Below are 18280 nucleotides of genomic sequence, written 5' to 3' on the forward strand. Positions count from 1 at the left end.
AGGCCGATTTGCTAAACTGCAGGGAAACTTAGTCCCCTCTTCTTATTATGCCTGCAGGGGGAGTTAGCGATTGTGTTTTGGAAAGGAGCATTGCGGCGTGCTGTTAACGCTTGAGACACACCTAACAGTTCTGTAAAACAGCTTTTCGTTTCTGAAACATACTCAGTTTTGTTCTCAGTAACAATGATTTCAGTCTGCAGCTGTTTTCATCCAAGTTGCAACAGGGTAATCGGAAATGGCAATGTGTATCCAAAATACTGCTATTGGGAAGAACCAACGTACATCAAGCCACAGGTTTCCCACAGAAAAATGTATTTTGACATTCACTTAAATGCTGCAGTGATGTAGTTCATTACCAAAAGAACTGGCAGTCATATGGCTGTCAGTTAAATTGTTACACATATTATTATGTTTATCTTTAGTTCTCCTAGCAAATGTTTTTAAAGTGTTCAATTACAGTGATATTGCAAGATACTCAAGAATTACCCTTAACAGTTATTAGAATATTAAACGACTACTGCTGTATTTGACATGAGAAGAGCTAATACGAACATAAAATACCAGATGTAGCTTTCATTATTTTCTGTTTTCCAAGTCAGGTTTTCTCAGTCCTATGTCCCATAACACACCAAAAATCTCACAAAATACAAAAAACATGTTTGAGGGAATGACAATCTTCTTTCAGCACCCACAAAAATAAAATCACAACCTAAGAAAGCCCAGCTACTCTAGCAAAACCACAAGTGTGAATTCCTGAAGAAAGGGGCTTTCATCAGCTTGGAATAAATATGGAATAAGCCACTGAAGCCCAAGGACAACTTTTGGCTGACATTGCATTTCAATTGATATGACAACGTAACTATGGTAATGGAGGCTTTTCTAGCATACATAAGCTTTTAAATACAGCATAAATGTTTTCATTGATGCAGTGTTGGATATTTTGACATCTGTAAGAAGAACCTGGAAAGCTGATTCTGCGTATCTACATCTACACTTTATAAGTGGTCTGCCTAGGAGGGCCATTCAACACAGTCTTTAAGCAATGGTGGTCAACTGAACCCCCAACTCAGATGTTTTTGTAAACGTCAGTCTGAATTTTCTGAAAAACATAGTGATATTATGGCTGTATATTCCGGTAAGTGTTCATTTAGCCCTTGACTATATTTAGTTGAATTAATCCCTGTTATTAGCATGGGGTTTCTATGTGACCAAGTCATCCACCGACCTGGACAGGTCAGACTTCCTAACAGCTGTTTGAAATGCATGACACATTCTGGACAGAAGAGGCTGTCAAGGCGGGTAATGGAGGAGGAACTTTTGTGGGTAATACCCCTTAATTGTGGCCGCTGCTGCTGAATCAGTCATACTTCCTTACTGCAGGTAGATGAGACACCAGAGGAAGTTTAGCTTTTCTAGCTCAAGACAGCAAGTTTTACCACATGAATTTACATAAAGAATTGCAGTAATGAAATAATCTAAATGCTGCTCTTTAGTCATAAATGCGCAACACCTGTTCCAACCAACATGGAAAAAACCTGAGTTTTTCTGGGAACAAAATACGGCTCAAAACACAAAACATTAAATTTTGGATTGGTACAAAGGCTGTGTCACTAACAGCATAGAACAGCTAATCAATTAATTGAAAGCTTGTAAGCACAGACAGATCTTTCATGAACACTCAGGAATGTCTCAATGAGGTCTTCTGTTATTGTTGGTGTGCTAGTTAAAAATCGATTCTAGAATGTAAAATTTAACAACTCACTGCAGAAGCATTTTAAAGACAAATTCGTAATAAATTTCACTCAGTTACATAGATTTTACCTGTTTTTTACCATGAACTTTACAAAACTTCCTACTTTTGAGTCTTCCCTACCTTAAACACATTAATTTCCTTCTGATGGTAGAAAGAAGCTTCTAAAGTTTGTGAGCATTATTTGTTAGTTGTTTGTCTATTTGGTGTCTTATCAATAGGACCAACTACATCAAGTGTTGGAGTCTTGCTTACATTATGAGTAATTGACTGTTCCATTTGGCGTATCTTTACCAGCCCTGATTTCCCTTGGGCTTTGTATGCTTGTTGCATGTTGGGTACTATCAACTGGGGACAGCCCGTGTGTCTATTTTTAGCAGTGACATGTTACACAGCATACACAAGGAAAGATGCAATAGCTATTGAGCAAGAATACAATGTGATTGAACAAACATCTCCCACTGACCTGTCCTTTCTGGAAAAGTTACTGGTTATATCCATTTTCTCAGTGTTCACAGAAGAAAGGCACAGCTTTGCCAATCACAGGCTTTAAAAGCTTAGGCTGGAGGTTTCAGTCTACAGCCCGGTAAGACTGCATTTAGCCTGCCAGAATAACTACTGCAACGTGTTTCTCAGGAAGCTTCAGATTATTCCTATCGCACTTCCACATCTTAAACTACACCACACAATCTGTTTCTCGAGTTTTATGTTGATATTTCTATCAACATTATCATTATTACCTGCAAGGCTAAGCTGTAATTATTAAAATGTCCAATGCTGAACAAGCCTTGTAACCAGTATATACACATTCCACCTTAACAACCCCTTGTTACATCATCTACTGCGTTAATTAGTACAAGGTCACAAACCCTTCTGGATCAAAAGCGAACTACTAACTACAGAATACAACTTGACTGATCTCTGAATTCCAAGTGGCAAAATTCCTCATTAACTGGGTGTCATTAAGAACTAAGTTTCCTTCTGTTTGTAGTTGTTTGCTATGATTTTAATATAGTTAAGTAGTAAAAATGTAGGCAATTGCCATCACAGTCATGTAATTTTCTTTTACAAGCAGACGGATAGCAAAAATGATGAGAGCCATTAGAAAAGACTTGGCACCTCTGAAGTTACAATCAATATACAAGCTAGATATACTGATGCTTTAATATGGGATGCTAAAAGCCATTTTCTTGGCAACTCCTCTAAGAAACAGTATTTGAAGAGTAGAAGCAATACCGAAAAAGTTCTACTTGATAGATGTATCCATGTGGTTCATGAATTAAATCAGTCTTGGGGGGCGGGGGGGGGGGGGGGGGGGGGAGGGGAAGAAAGGAGAAAAAAAGAAGAAAAAAAATCCCCACAACCCCAGAGTCTGGAATTAATTGGAAGAATATGCTGTACCGTGGACCTTCTAATAAGTACGTAGTATGCATGTTCTAGCCTTCACCTCATCCAAAAACACAGATTCAAAGACAGGAAAACATAGGAAGAAATAAATCTGCCCAAATGCTTGCAGCCAATTAATGTAACTTTAAAAATTAATAACTTTATATGTTATATAGAGTTTTATAACACAAAACTATGTAAAACAACTGAACTGTGCAACATTTTTAAATGTCGGTGCTGATTTCGAACTACTTTTTATTACTTACTGTATCTGACACAGTAACTCAGTTGCAAATTAATGCACTTTCAGAAATGGGAAACTTCGCTATCCCACCAAGATAGAAAAGTAGTTCCTGTAAACCCTTCAGTCTCAAAGTTAGCATAAAAATCTTCCATTGTAAGAAAGTCTAGCATTTTAAATTTTGAGCAAATTTGCAGTTTTGCTTTCTCTTTAAATAGCATTTATGAAGGTTATTAAACTGTAAATATTTGCCTAAATTTATATACCATTTTCCTAGTTACAATTTCTGTCTTTGCATTTATATGAATCAAAAATAAGTGAAGAGATGCTAGCTCAATTTTCCATCAAGATGTTGGGGAATACGGCAAAGGCAGATATGCAAAGGAAAGGAACACAAGTAGTACAAGGTTGGTTAAAAACAATAACTAAAATGCATCAGAAGCCTTTATAAAAAATTTAAAATTTCAGTGAAAGTTTGCACTCAATATTATCCTACAGAAGCTTTAAACCTGCAGTAGCAGGAAGTACGGAGTAGATTGCATTAATTAATCAAATCCAGACCTACTTCAATTTTACTCCCCTGTATTTATTCAGGTACACCAGAAATTTTCTTTTTTTTTTTCCTTATCTCCTCTATTGATACCAAAACCACTGTTACAGTGACAGCTATTGTTCTCTACATTTCACATCTGTGATCAGGGCTAAACATATCGTTTACACATAGACTTAATGGCAGAGTTCTGATTACTCATTCCAAGTCCCCAGTTTGACAATATTCGTCCACCTAACAGACTCCTGCTGTTAGCTTGGGAGTCTCTGCACTGGCACAGTAAATGCTGTTTTCCAACATCATCACAAAAAAAATCACAGCAGATAATTGCCTTTTTTTCAGTACATTTGAAATATTAGCAGCAACACAGTTAAAGAAGCTTATGTAGACAGTGGTGGTCTTATCTTATGCATTGAATACTTCTCCTGGTATGTTGATGTAAGACATGTCGCTGCAACAAGAGCAAGGTATTTGATTCAAGGTGGTGGTGACGTGGGGAGAATCAGCCCAGGAGACACTGCATTCTCGTAGACCAGTAGATAACAAAGTTGTCATCTACTGAGATTGAAAAAAGGTGGAACTGCTTCTGCTAATGCAAGTTTGCCATTCATGGTCAATTTATAATGCAAGTTACCCGAAATAGTTAGAGATGTAAACAGAAAGAAAGCGTCAAACCTTCACGACCTACACCAGAACACCAGTAATGCTTCGAGACAGGCTGCAAATTAAACCTCAGCTTTCCCAGTAGTTTCATCGTAATATTACAAAGGCTCAGCAGCAGCTTAAACAGATAGCTGCAGCCTACCTAGCAGAGCAAACCGAGGCTGCCTGAAGTAAGTTTTTCTTTCGTAGTAGGAACTGCAGGAAGAAGACAGATGAATGTTTGTCACATCTATACCTCACATTATACTTAAGAAATGCAATTCTTTGTTTGCATTGGTTTGGTCACTGCTGTTTCCAAAGCCTGAAAAAAACACAGCCTTTAACAAAAAGGCATTTTATTAACTTGTGCTCTGCTAAAAAAACTTATTTTTGGCCTCAGCTCTTCCCAGAGGAGACAGCATAGATCAGAACTAGTACAGCCTGCCAGCACGTTACACGACACAACAGTTACATGGTAAGACAGGAAGAGAAACTAGGAACAGGTTGCATTATGGAGTACTATGACTAAAAAGAGAATTTTAATAGCATATGGTTTTGAAGGAAGTTATTTTGTACATATAATACACATTAAACAAATACATATTGACAAAGGTTACTGGCAAGATTACTTTATTTTTTTTTTCCAAACTGTTTATACAGCACTGAATGTTCTGGTGACTTTGTTTTTAGACCTGAAATAAGGTAAAGTCTATATGCATATAGGTGTTCATGTATTGTAAACTAGAATGGGCTGCCCAGTGTTCTTTTCAAATTTTCGAAATTAAGAATTGTTATGACTTTTTCCCCAGAGATATAACAATCTTTAGTTTAAGAAAAAACCTCAATACCAACTTGCAGTTGATGTTTTATCATGATGTCATTACCTTGTCTTCTATTAACCCACCACTATTCAATAATTAAATTATATTGACTTTAGACTGCAAGGCTTTTCGATCAGGAGACAATATAACATATTCAGTGGTTGTAAAGACCTACATAATCTGGGAACCTGTGAAAGGATATTCAAACCACTGACCACAGAAATCATAATATTTGGTCTCTTATTTTTTGTAAATACTGTAAATACACAGCAGCGTAACAAAAAGTTCCTTTTAAGTGGTACATCCAACAGCAGCAGGTCACTAACATGGCTCCTGGAAAAAAATGTAAAAGTGTGTCCATTCTAGATAGGATTGTGAGCAAATAACTGTGAATCGTTACTTTCATCCTGCGTAGAAGGTCTCTTGTTAACTGCTAAATTTATTTTCCTGTTTGGACAGGAAACCATCTAGCTGACAGTATCTCCGATTTCATTTAAATCATTTCTCGAAGGAATCTTCCAGAAGCAAAGGTGATCTTCCAAAAGACAGCAGCTTTCGATTTATAAATTTATGTTCCTTATACTTTCAAAGGCTTCATCATGGAACCAGGTTTCAGCAAACATACTAGAGTTTTGCAAAGCCTCAAAAAGACGCTTATAGTCTTCTGGGTATAAGCTACGTGATTCAGCATTTTCTGGAATTTCTAGCTCTCTCAGTAATTTGCCAGCATTGTCCAAGCTCCATGAACTGAAATAAACAAACAAACCATAATAGAGCATTTCTTTCTGTGAAAAATTAAGACTTAAGGAACAGTATCTAAAGGTCCACTCTTCCACACCTTCTAGAAGTTAACACGTTCCTACAAGACAAGTTACTTTTTTGAGAAATTAAAGCCAAGGTCATTTTCAGGAAGATGATTCAGCATAGCAGGAGTTAGTGTGACTTACACCTTCCAGGTATTTTCTTCTATATATAAACAGACATATCCACCGCCTACATCACTGCTGTGAAAACTAGACCTTTTATAAATGCATATTTACATCAACTATTTCCCAGACAAGAAAATGGTGTATAAATACACAGAATATGCATGTTAGAAGCCTCCAAGGTTAGTTCCACTTCCTGGCCAGGGATCGAGTGGAGATTAGGTACACCACTGAGTTTTAAGAAAGAAATCCATTAAGGCTCCTTGCACTTGCCTTTGCTAAATGAGTTCCTAAATTTATTAGCTTCCTCACCACCCCCCTTTCTGGAAATTAACTTGCATAAACTACAACCAGCAAATGAGATATACATTAATTATTTTCATTAACAGGTTGAAGGTCAAGGCTTTCAGACTGCAAACACTTCCCATTTATGGGAAAGAGAAATCTACTGATTATAAAGTGAATATTTCCAATGTAATACCAAAAAGAATAATTAAGGAGTTGCAAAACTCATAAGTAAGTCTAAAGCCTAGGTTTTTAATTAGATAACAAAGTCATTTAAGGACATCCCCACTCCACCTTCAATAACCTTCAGTTGGTTTTGCTAGTGTTACTTTGATGCCTGTTATAAACTGAAACTCTTTTTCAGCTTTTAATTTCTATACCTGCAAAAATCTTGCTGACTTTATTATTATGTCTGTAAAGCGAGTGAAAACTTCTTGCAGATACATGACCTCACCTCCATTGGAGGTACAGACAATTACTGCACATCTACATTCTAAACACTTGTCAACCTTCCTGTCAAATCAAGTTTTTGTCATCTGTGAATACAGGCTAGAACAGTCCCTAAAATATTGTATCGTGGGTTGCAAAAATGAAACCTTCTATTCTACATGTAGATAATTACAAAACTTGTATTTCAGCTGCAAATAAATACTGCTTTGAGAATATATATTTTAATATTTTCCTGTATTTCTCTGCAGAAAAAAATATAAAAACTGTAATTCTTTCTTACTTACTTTAATTTATCCATAACTCTAGACCTAGGTTTAGCAAAACACTGTTTCACCATGAAAATAAAATTTGATGAATTTGTGGGCTTCAAGCTTCCTGTAAATAAGTTTTGCTGAGGAGTCAGTCGTATCAAACATAAATGGTCATTTGGCAGCCACTGCAAGAAAAACAAAACAAGTCACTGAAAAGTCACTTCTAAGACAATCTCTCTCTTTAGCTAAGAGTAAGCATTTCATCTGTGCCACCAGTAACATTTCTTAAAGAGTTTTAGACGTCTTACCAAGATGATTTCATTTGGGAGCTGAGGCTTTAAAATTTTCTTCTAGAACAAAGATGCTTTACCTCCCCCACCCCCAAACAGGAAAGGAAACAAAACAGACGTACTATCGCTTCAGTTTTATTTTTAAGACTGAGCCTTCTTAATTGGCATAGGCAATACAGACTTAATGTGAGTTTTCAAGAGATTAAATGGCCTATAGTATTCCTATACTATGCAAGGTATCAGATCACATCACTTCAACTACCTGCCTTTTGTATATGAAGATGGAATTATTTGAGTGTAACACTAAGACAATATTGTAATTTGAGAATTTTATGAAACTGAGAAGGAGTGGAGTCTCTAATGGAAATAAATGTACTTCTGCATTGGCAGCAATGGATCTACTGTCCAACAGATCTCACATCTGTACTTCTCCTAAGGCTGCCACAATACATCTTACACAATCCACCCGATATGCCTCTCTGCGTGGCTTTACAGCAACACACCTAAGTGCGTAAGGCACACCCTACTCACTTAAATTCACTTAGTCACTTATACTGCACAGTAACATTTGAAACAACACTCAATAAACTGCCATAGCAGTTTTCTGGGGAGGGTGAAACCAAATACTAAGTAAACTTGCTTTTATTTTTTTGGTATTAAATAGAAATATTTTTTATATTATACAAAGGAACATCAGTACTTCTTTAAAAGACAGAAATAAAGAACTTTACACAAGGTATTTTTCCACTTCTCAAATTTAAGCTTTGAGACTCACACTTTTCAGCAATTAACTAGCACACGGAATCTACACCAGACATGTGAATAACCATTTTAATCAAAACCAGCAGCATACTGATTGTGCTATTAATGGTGGTAACACTTGTTTTGTTCAAGCAGGTAGATGGACCCTGTCAGTAACTCCTTTTTCAAAACTTTATCCGTTCACATCCCTTTATGCTCTTTATTCACTATATTTTTCCATCACAGACAATAAAGATACTAATTTCTAAGCTAATAGCATTAATTCACTCCACTTCTAATGCATCTACGTGCTGCCCATAAGTTTTAATTAGAAGAACACTTCTTAAAAAACACGTTTTATAACATTTATAAATGCTTCTATAAAATTATTTTAACTTTTAATTAAAGCGGTTTAGTTGCATCTCCAAAAGAAGAAAAGTACACACAATGATCTTACCATGGTTTTCGGTACCGCCAGTGCCCCATTTTTCAAATTAGTTATAAATGATGACCAAGGTTCCTATGGGAAGGAGCAAATATATTAAAGAATATAAGTGCTTTGATAGAACAGACCAGACTATTTCAGAGGGATGGGACCTACAACGATCATCTAGGCCAAATGCCTGACCACTCAGGGCTGACCAAAAGTTAAAGCATGTTGTTAAGGGCATTGTCCAAATGGCTAAAACACTGACAGGCCTGGGGCATCGACCACCTTTCTAGGAAGCCTGTCCCAGTGTTTGATCACCCTCTCAGTAAAGAAACACTTCCTGATGTCCAGTCTAAACCTCCCCTGGCATGGCTTTGAACCATTCTCATGGGTCCTATCACTGGACACCAGGGAGAAAAGCTCAGCACCTCCCTCTCCACTTCCCCTCCTCAGGAAGCTGTAGAGAGCAATGAGGTCTCCCCTCAGCCTCCTTTGCTCCAAACTAGACAAGCTCAATGTACTTAGCTGCTCCCCACAGGACATTCCTTCCAGCCCTTTCACCAGCTTTGTTGCCGTCCTCTGAATGCATTCAAGGACCTTCATCCTCTTAAATTGTGGGGCCCAGAACTGCACACAGAAGTCCAGGTGAAGCTGCACCAACGCTGAATACAGTGGGACAATCACCTCTTTTGACCAGCTGGTTATACTGTGTTTGATACACCCCAGGGTGCAGTTTGCCCTCTCGGCTCCCAGACCATGCTGTGAACCCATGCTGAGCCTGCTGTCAACCAGCGCCCCCAGACCCCTTTCTGCAGGGCTGCCTGCCAGCCACTCCTCTCCCAATTTATACTGGTGCCCAGTGTTACTGTCCTAGCTGCAGAATACAACATTTCTACTTGTTTAACTTCATCCCATTAAACACTGCCCAATGCTGTAATCAATCTAGATCCCTCTGCAAGGCATCTTGTCCCTCAAGAGAATCAGCAGCACCTCCCAGTCTGGTATCATCATCAAACTTGCTTATGGTGCATTCAACTCCCACATCTAGATCATTGATAAATACCTTGAACAGGACTGGCCCTAGAACTGAACCCCAAGGAACACTGCTGCTGACCAGTTGCCAACCAGGTGTAGCCCCATTCACTGCAGCCCTTTGAGCTCTGCCCTTCAGCCAGTTCTTCACCCAGCACCGTGGACCTGCTCATCCCACAGTTGGGCAACTTGTCCAGAAGGATGCTATGAGGGACTGTATCAAAAGCCTTAGTAAAATCCAGAAAAATTCCATCCACCACCTCCCCTTCATCCACCAGGCAGGTAAGCTTATCACAAAAGGATATCAAATTAGTTAATCAGAACTATCCTTTGTGAATCCATGCTGACTGTGCCTGATGATTGCATTATTCTTTAAATGCCTTTCAATAGTACCCAGTATAATCTTCTCCATATTTTTTCCACATACTGAAATTAGACTAACAGGTCTGTATTTCCCTGGGTCTTCCTTCACACCCTTTTTGTAGACTGGAATAACATTGCTGGTTTCCACTCAGCAGAAAAGCCTCCAGACTCGCAAGACCTCTAGTAGATGACTGAGAGGGGTCCTGCCATAACATCCACTAGCTCCTCCAGTACTCTGGGATGAATCCCAGCAGGCCCTGTGGACTTCTGAATATTACACTGATACAGCTGGTCCCTTACAAGTTCAGTGTCCACAAATGGGGAGTCACTGCTCCCACACTTATAGTCCTCTGACTTAGGGGACTGGGCAGCCCAAGGTCTATCAGTACTATTAAAGACTGAGGCAAAAATGGCATTGAATGCTTCCACTTTTTCTTCATCCCTAGTAGTCAGGTGACCATCTTCAACAAGTATCATCTTAGTCTTCAACTCCTTAATATATACTTTGTGGTGTAAGGTATTTGGAAGACAAGAGATAGTGAAACTTCTGATTTTACATTAGCAAAACATTTCAAGTACAAAGGTAGTTCCTAGAAAAAGAGAGGACAAAAAGATAAATCTAAAAAGCATAAAGTGAAAGTTGATGGCCATGTGCTCATAGGAGGTGGGGGGTCAACATAACAAACTTTATAACTAAACCGTAGCACATCTGACAAGGTAAGGTAGTTATTGACTAACAGGAGAAACAGGCTTGCTTTGAATGGAAAGGCAACGAGACTCAAAAAAATATTTCTGCGGAACAGTTTAGGAAGTCAAAAGCATGCATGATGGCAAAACACAGAGTACATAGCAAGGAGCAGGCTATGACAGATTGGAAGAACAGTCTTCGGGTCTCACACAACCCTCAGCAAGATGGAAAAGACTTTCCTGTTGCGCAAATGTCTCTTTCTTATTTACCAGCTTCTGAGAATAGACGTCGAGTACAGTGGCTTGTAATGAAAATACCGACATCACAGCTAAAAAGGACGCTGCTTAGCTGAAAGAGTTTTACACAAAACATGACTGTTCCAGGTTTTTACATCCAAAAGTTTTAAATAGTTCTCCAACTAACTTGAACACCAAATTAGCTTCCAATTAGTTTATGACAATAGACCACTACAAACTCTTTTCTAGAAACATATCCATAGCATTAGACCACACCAGCTGGTACAAACAAAACTTACGCTATGCAGCAGCTCAATTTCACATCCTACTTGCCAAAGTACAGTAAGTGCTTGGTAAGCCCTCACATCCCCAGGCTTTGCCGTTAATACCTAATGGCAAAGAAAGAACATTTGTGTTACAAAAACTACGATTGCTTCTTTATCTAAGCAAAATCCTGATCAATAGATAGAGATATATACATATAAAAAGCGGCAAGAAATTCAGTTACGTCTAGAAGTCCAAGGTGAAGTTAAATTAGGCCTCAAATACATAATCTGTCCTGGTTTAGTACACCTTGTCAGAGCACATGATTAGAAGACATTCTGGCAGTCTAAGTATTTCTTTGCAGCAGTTATTTGGATAACTGAATTGTGTTGGAATTCCCAGCTTATACCTTCTGGTGCCTTTTAAGGCAGAGAAGTTTCACACAGAAGAGAAACAGGGATTCTATTTTGTATAAAAAGCTAACATGGGCAGAATTAACAGCTTGCACTGCTAAGATAATATTCCAAATAAGACATACAAGTAAAGCAAGCCAAACATTAGGTGACCTCACTGAGCATTAAGCAGCTTGCATAGTCATCACCTTCATCAATATTACAGATCAGATAACTCTCAGGGAAAAAAAAAAAAAGAAAAACTTGAGGTTATACTCAAACAAGGCAAAGAAAAAAGTAAATTGTAGCATGGAGATTTAACTTCTCAGATTTAGAGAGCCTTGTCGTATGATCAACCAAAAAAACCACTAACAAAATCACCCACAAAAACAAACCAACAGTGCCCACTAAAAGAAGGCTCCAATTGCTTTTTACTTAGGTACACAACTCTCATTTAACAGGGTTCACAATAAAACCTGAAAACTTAATAAAAAAACCTACAGTCACTGCATTAAATGAATAGGCTGCCCCCATCTGCTCAAAAATCTAGCCTTTAAAAATATACCATTTAAGTGGGTATTTCAGTGGCGTCCAACCTGTCATTTCACAGAAGAATAAACTTTTGATTTTTTTCAGTAGGGTGTTAGACACGACAGCTTGTGCAAGCACACCTGCAAGTCTTTGCTTACTTCAAGTAATTAAAGGGTTGTGGCTCTGTATGAACCTCACAGTTTTAAGGAAAAAAAGGTACCCTTGAACTATAAGCACAGTTCTAAAGGTTTGGGACAGCATCACTTAGAAACACATAACCCAGAAGGCTGCTCTGCACCTTAGTGTAAAGAACCTTAATAAAAAGGTGTGTAAATCACTCATTTTGCCTCAGTATTTTTCAGTACTGCACACAAAAGTGGCTCAGAGGTCAAGTGCATCTCACTGAGTATGGTATTTAGCAACTCTGAATTCTCTTCACAAGGAGGCATTTGAAGTTCAGTCTTCATTGATTATTACCTGCAACTAGTAAACATTGTTTTGCAAAAGCCTGTTACAGAATTTTAACACCTCGCAAGTTACAACGTAAAGCAGGTAATCTGCTGCTGCATACCCTTCTCAAGGCTTCATGCTTGTAAGATTTGTGGTTATGTGACAACAGAATGTTTCTTGACAGTGCTATGACTGCATAAAGAGAACAAGTAGGAAACAAGCAAGACTTAAAAATTCTGGCAGAAAAAGCAATTCACTAGCAAAAACATGAACTACACAATACAAACGTTACTATATTCTGTGAAGTACTACTTATTCTTTACTACCTGTAAAATCTCTTACACAAATCTCTTACCTTGTACTCTTTTTCACTTACAAAGACGTTGAGTTCTACTCTTCCATATCTGTATATGGAGTTGCATTCATACAGGGCAAAAAGAAGTCTCCAAAGTACATTCCTTTCCTTTTTTTGCGGTAAAATTCCAAAAACTTTCACAGGTAAATCTGTTTCAATAGTGGGTAAAAGCATCTTTAAAATTTGCAATATATACTAGATAATCTCATTAATGCTAATGTCTAAACTATGAATAATTAAGAAAAGAAAGCACATCAGCTCATGTTCAAGAATGAACACGATTCAAGCTTTAGTCAAAGCTAAGTCCAGTTTGTTAAGACTAAATCTTTAACGAAGACAATCAAATATCTGAGATTTCATATCGCCACAAGGTTTTCTTGAAGCTATTAAGAACCTGAATAAAGCTGAAATGTAGGAAGTAGTATACATTAATCCAGCATGTATATAAAATAGAACATATACCTCAAGCAACTCCCAAAGATTTTGCCAAACTGCCTATGTGCCCTTCCAGTGTATTTGTAACATGCATGATCATTTACATATACCTGCCCTCCAAGGAACTGCTGCTACGCCCATGGCTTCAAAAAGTTTGTCAGAACACACAGCAGGTGGTTTCACCATCCCAGTCACCAAAGGATCCAGTCTGAAGAAGTCACCATAAATTACCTTTAATTGTCCATCCAGGCTATTCTCTAGAGACTGAATAAAATTAGTTTCAGTTGAAGAAATCTGGATGCAGTAACCTGTCTTGCAAACCACCCCACCCAAACAAAAAAACAATGTTCAAGCCCTACTTAAAACTGTTACCCAGCCGACAAGAGTCAAACCTCAGAGCTGCTTCTTAGAGCTGATAAAAAGAATATTTTCCTTCATTGTACAGAGCATCTTGACATTTCTGTGCTGTTCAACTGGAGCTTTAAAACACATTCTTAAATTGTTACGATGTTTTGCAAAAAACCCTATACTCAGCTAAACAAAGCACTGCATTTAACGATTTACAGCTGGAATTCTCCATATACACAGAGAGAATGCATTTTATACACATTTCAAGTCAGGTGAGTCTTTGGTTCCAAACTTCTGCTTTACAACGCCGTAATACAGCCCTTCTAGCGCAACTTCTGCAGCTCTGTGTCTGACCACCCTTGAATCCACACAAACACAAGACAAACACTAGAGGACAACATGTGCAAGTGTCTTAGTATCACCAGTCAATTGCAGGACAACAGATTAACACTCCAAAATAATCAGAATAACCAAGGCTATTCTTATAGATTTCTTCAAGCTATATGCAGACGTCTTTCTTAAACATACGTAACTAGGATGACTCCAATTAGCTTTAGCCACAAATTTATGTACGAAACTATTCACAGCAATACTATGAACTTGAATTTCTACATACACAAAATGTCACATCAGTTGATTATTAAAATGTCTGTGGCTGAACGTGCAATGTAAACTCAACCAATGCTTACTATTATTGAATGTTATTTCAAATGTTACAAGTAACAATCACTGGCTAATTGCTTTTTGATCCAACAGCTATTATACAATTTTATGTTAATTTCTTATTTTCCCTTTGATTGAATTTTAGCTATGCGCTACCAAATCAGAAGTGTACCTGTAAGTTTGGAAGAAAAGCTGAGTTACTTTCCAGAGCGACCACTCTAACACCTGCATTGAGCAGAGTTCGGGTCAAGATTCCAGGACCTGAAGGGGAAAAATAAAAAAAGTTTTTAAAACTGGATTTTTTCTAAGTCATTTTCCCAACACAACACTTGGAACACACCACCTTCAACACGAGATAATTTGTGTCTGTTTAAACATACTTCAAGAGTTAGAAAAAAGATTTACAGGCAGCCTGCCTGAGATTGCTCAGCAAATTACACATAAGCACAGCATTACAATCAGATACTGAGGAACATTATATCCGATATTTCAAATATTTCTACTCCTTTTTCTTCTGTCAACTGAAACACACTTTGAAACTTTGTCCATATTATCTCTACAGGTAAACTACCCTCTGCAGGGGTATTTTATCTGTAGATATGTAAATGCAAAAAAACATTAGGTAACTGCAGAAGGCTAGCTGTGTTAACGGCCCACAGTCCTAAGTGTGCTTTTACTGACAGAGTGTACCTACAAAACCAAAAATATTACCTAGACAGACACGTTACTTAATCCATACCCAGTTTTAACACCAGTGACTCAAGCCTCCAGCCTGAGCCCCCGCTCACTCCCCAGCCCTGTGCAAAGACCCCGCTGCCACCCAAACAGTGCCAGGACACCCAGACGGTCCCGCCAGTCGCCAGCGTTCACCCCGGGAAGGCACCAGGGCGACGGGCCCGGACACCGGGGCAGCCCCCTGCACCCCTCCAGCCCGGAGCGTCAAGCACCGGAGCCCCGAAATCCCGGGAGCGGCGGGGCCCCGCCCACTCAGCACCAGCACCCCGGGGACCCGTTACCGCCGGCGGCGAAGGCGGCGGCGAACACTGACCCTGCAAGGTCACTGGGGCAGGCCGAGCGGTGCCACGTCCCAGGGGACGGCGGAGCCAGCCGCCGGAGGGCAGCGGGAGGGCAGGTGGAAGGCAGCTTCGAGGACGCTTACCGGGCGCGCACTCCAGCACGACGCACTGAGCGCCAGGCCCGGCTCCGCTCCGCAGGCAGCGCTGCACCGTGCGCGCCAGCTGCGGGCAGGCGATGAAGCGGCGCAGCGACGCACCGGGCCGGTGCAGCTCCTGCACCAGCCGCTCCGTCTCCGCCGCCTCCGGCACCCGCAGGCCCGGGCTGGGCCACTGCCCCGCCGCTCGCCTCGCCGTCACCCACCAGCACGGCGACAGCCCGCACAGCAGCGGCCGCAGCCCCGCCGCTAGAGCTGCCTCAAGGAGGCGGCGGCAGCCCGCAACGCCCGGCGGGGCCCGGCCTGCAAGCATCGCCATGCCGCCGGCACCCACCCAAGCACCGGGCGCGCGATCGCCGCCGCAACGGCAGCGTCACTTCCGCCTCCCCACGGCCTCTCTAGCGCTCTTCCGCTCTATCGTCGGAGGTCTCTCGTCCCGCCGTCCTCTCTATGGTGCCAGCCCTGCACCGCCGGGAGCCTGCGGCAGCGCGGCAGGACCATCCCCCTCACCTCCACGCCATGCCGGCTGGCGGGTCCCGGCCGCCTGAGCTGCAGCGGGGCTGAGGTGAGACGACAGGGGCTTTAGCTAAGGGAAGGAGGAGGGGAAAAGGAGATGTTTCCCCCCGGCTCTGCGCACCGCTCGTCCCGGCCGTGAACGGCGGCTACGGGGCGGCAGGGGAAGGAGGGGTGAGGGCCGCTGGGCGGAGGGCGGGAAGGTGCGGCGGGGCCGGTACCCTCCCGCCCTCCGCCCGGCGGCGAAGCTCGTCTGTGAGGAGAGCGAGCGCGCGCGGGCGGCGATTAAACAGCCGCGGCGCGCGGAGGCCGGTACCGGGCGGGCTGAGCTCTCCCCTCACCTCACAGGAATTACGGCAGGTGCCGGCGCCTGCGATTCCTTCCCCCCCACCCCCCCGGAGCAGAACGTGGAGGGGGGGGGGGGGGGGGGAAATAAATGCGTGGCGACGGGTACTCGTTGAAAGGAGGAAGGTTCCTGCCGGGTGGAGCGATGTCTGGTAGGTTTTGTTGGTGGAAGTCCCAGGAGCTATGTTATTTAGTTTGAGGTTTGCTTGGGTGTTTCATGGGAGGCTTTGATCTCCGCGTCTGCAGCTAAATAGTCACTTCGGGACTCGGTTCTTTCTATCGCCCTGCCGCCCTCAGCAGGTGCAGGATCCTGCTCGATCAGATCCACGATATCAGCCCATCTCAGCTTCTTTCTGCCCGGTACCGGCTTGCAGCAGGGTAAAACCAGTAATTCGATAGCAGCGACATTATCCTTTCAGCAATTTCCCTAATGCCTTGACGAGAAAGAACTTTCGAAACGTATTCGAGGTCTGTGAAACTGGAGTTCATCCTTCAGGGATACTGTGCTCAGACCTGGCGGTGGCGGGTGAGTGACCGCGGTGTGATGGAGTTACGGGGAGGGGAGAGAAAATCCTCCCAAACGTGTTTCCCTGCTCCCTGCCTAGCTGCTACAAAAGGCAAGAGAGAACTGGCAATCGCAGAGTATACTGATCTTCGAATTAACGGCTTAAAAGTCGACTTTCTGCATGAGTTTGTGTAAATTGCTTAACTTCTTATATCTTGCTTCTCTGTAAAGTGAGAAATTAACGTGTGCCTACTTATTAAACAGAGTAGTTTTGTTTGACGTATCTCTCTTATTAAACAGAACCTGGGACAGAAAATTGTGGCTTTGCTCTTCTGTGTTTGGTGGATCTGCATGTGGCATGAAGAGGGACTGGGATGAGTTTAGGAAAGATTGCAAATGCCTTGTCAAATGTGGCAGTTCTTCATATCCACAGTGTATTTTTAAATACTCAGCTCTTTTATACTGAGTGCTGTAATAGTTTTCCCTGTGCCTCAAGGGAAATGGACAGACTGTTCAGCTGGGATGATGGGATAGACCTCAATCCATTTTTAAACGGGACTTTGTTTTTAATAGCTTTTTTCCTCTCTTACTAATTAGTCTGATAATTCAGTAATTCATAGGACTTCTAGAACGTCGAGCAGAACTTGGTTTTCGTCGAGCAAGTGTTTAGTAATGTCCTAATTTGACATTCCTTATCAAAGTTTATTGATAGCTATGGCCACAGAAAGGTTAGGTATAGTTACTGTATTATCACGTTGTATTCCATGTATTGTAAGATTAATTAAAGCATTTTGAAATATTTTTTGCCTGTCAGAGCATTCAGGAGTGCTAGGGTTGTTTTTGAACCGGCTGTTCAGAGTAATTGAGATTATTTAGAGGGGTGTTTGCTAAGTAAAGCCAAAATGCCCTAACATTCTTCATACACTGGAAATTATACACTTTTCTTCATTTTTTAATTCACTTTAGCTTAGTGCTTGCCTGCATTGAACCATAGGGTAAATTTATGACTTTTTTTTTAAATCCTTGAGAAACTGTTGAAACATTAGGAAAATGGTAAGTTTTGTACATTTTATGTTTAGAATTACAAAGAAGAAAGTTGTTGAATACATTAAAGTGTATCCGAAGGACATTTGAACAGTTATTTTTAAGTTAATGACTTATTGTGGCATATATTTTCTAGTGTAATCCAGTTACTGCCACATGCAAATATTTGAATTTACAGTCTT

The 18280-nt window shown here is 40.8% G+C and overlaps 2 protein-coding genes across 7 annotated transcripts in view; one reads left to right on the forward strand and one right to left on the reverse strand.

Moving 5' to 3' along the window:
- Positions 1 to 5182: 5182 nt before the first annotated feature.
- Positions 5183 to 16010, reverse strand: TFB2M (transcription factor B2, mitochondrial; the record flags this gene model as incomplete). Of its 2 annotated transcripts, none has more annotated exons than XM_080390482.1 (8): positions 5183 to 6137; positions 7336 to 7487; positions 8791 to 8853; positions 11382 to 11471; positions 13075 to 13223; positions 13620 to 13773; positions 14693 to 14781; positions 15680 to 16010. In XM_080390482.1, 8 exons carry the CDS (start codon positions 16008 to 16010, stop codon positions 5951 to 5953), a joined length of 1215 nt encoding a protein of 404 aa, XP_080246608.1. In that variant the 3' UTR covers positions 5183 to 5950. The 2 variants fall into 2 exon arrangements, with proteins under 2 accessions (XP_080246608.1, XP_080246607.1); XM_080390481.1 differs by having other exon boundaries at positions 15569 to 16010.
- A 107-nt stretch (positions 16011 to 16117) lies between these two features.
- Positions 16118 to 18280, forward strand: part of CNST (consortin, connexin sorting protein) — a 61708-nt gene continuing 59545 nt past the window's right edge. The window contains exons 1-2 of one of the 5 annotated variants that reach the window (XM_080390473.1): positions 16118 to 16256; positions 16969 to 17075. Coding sequence is in view for 1 of the 5 variants with exons in the window: in XM_080390469.1 (XP_080246595.1) it covers positions 16641 to 16701 (61 nt within the window). In the remaining 4 variants the exon portion in view is untranslated. The other 4 variants (XM_080390470.1, XM_080390471.1, XM_080390472.1 and 1 more) reach the window with 4 other exon arrangements.

Source organism: Falco punctatus, assembly GCF_963210335.1.
Source record: "Falco punctatus genome assembly, chromosome: 5".
NCBI classification, from domain to species: domain Eukaryota; kingdom Metazoa; phylum Chordata; class Aves; order Falconiformes; family Falconidae; genus Falco; species Falco punctatus.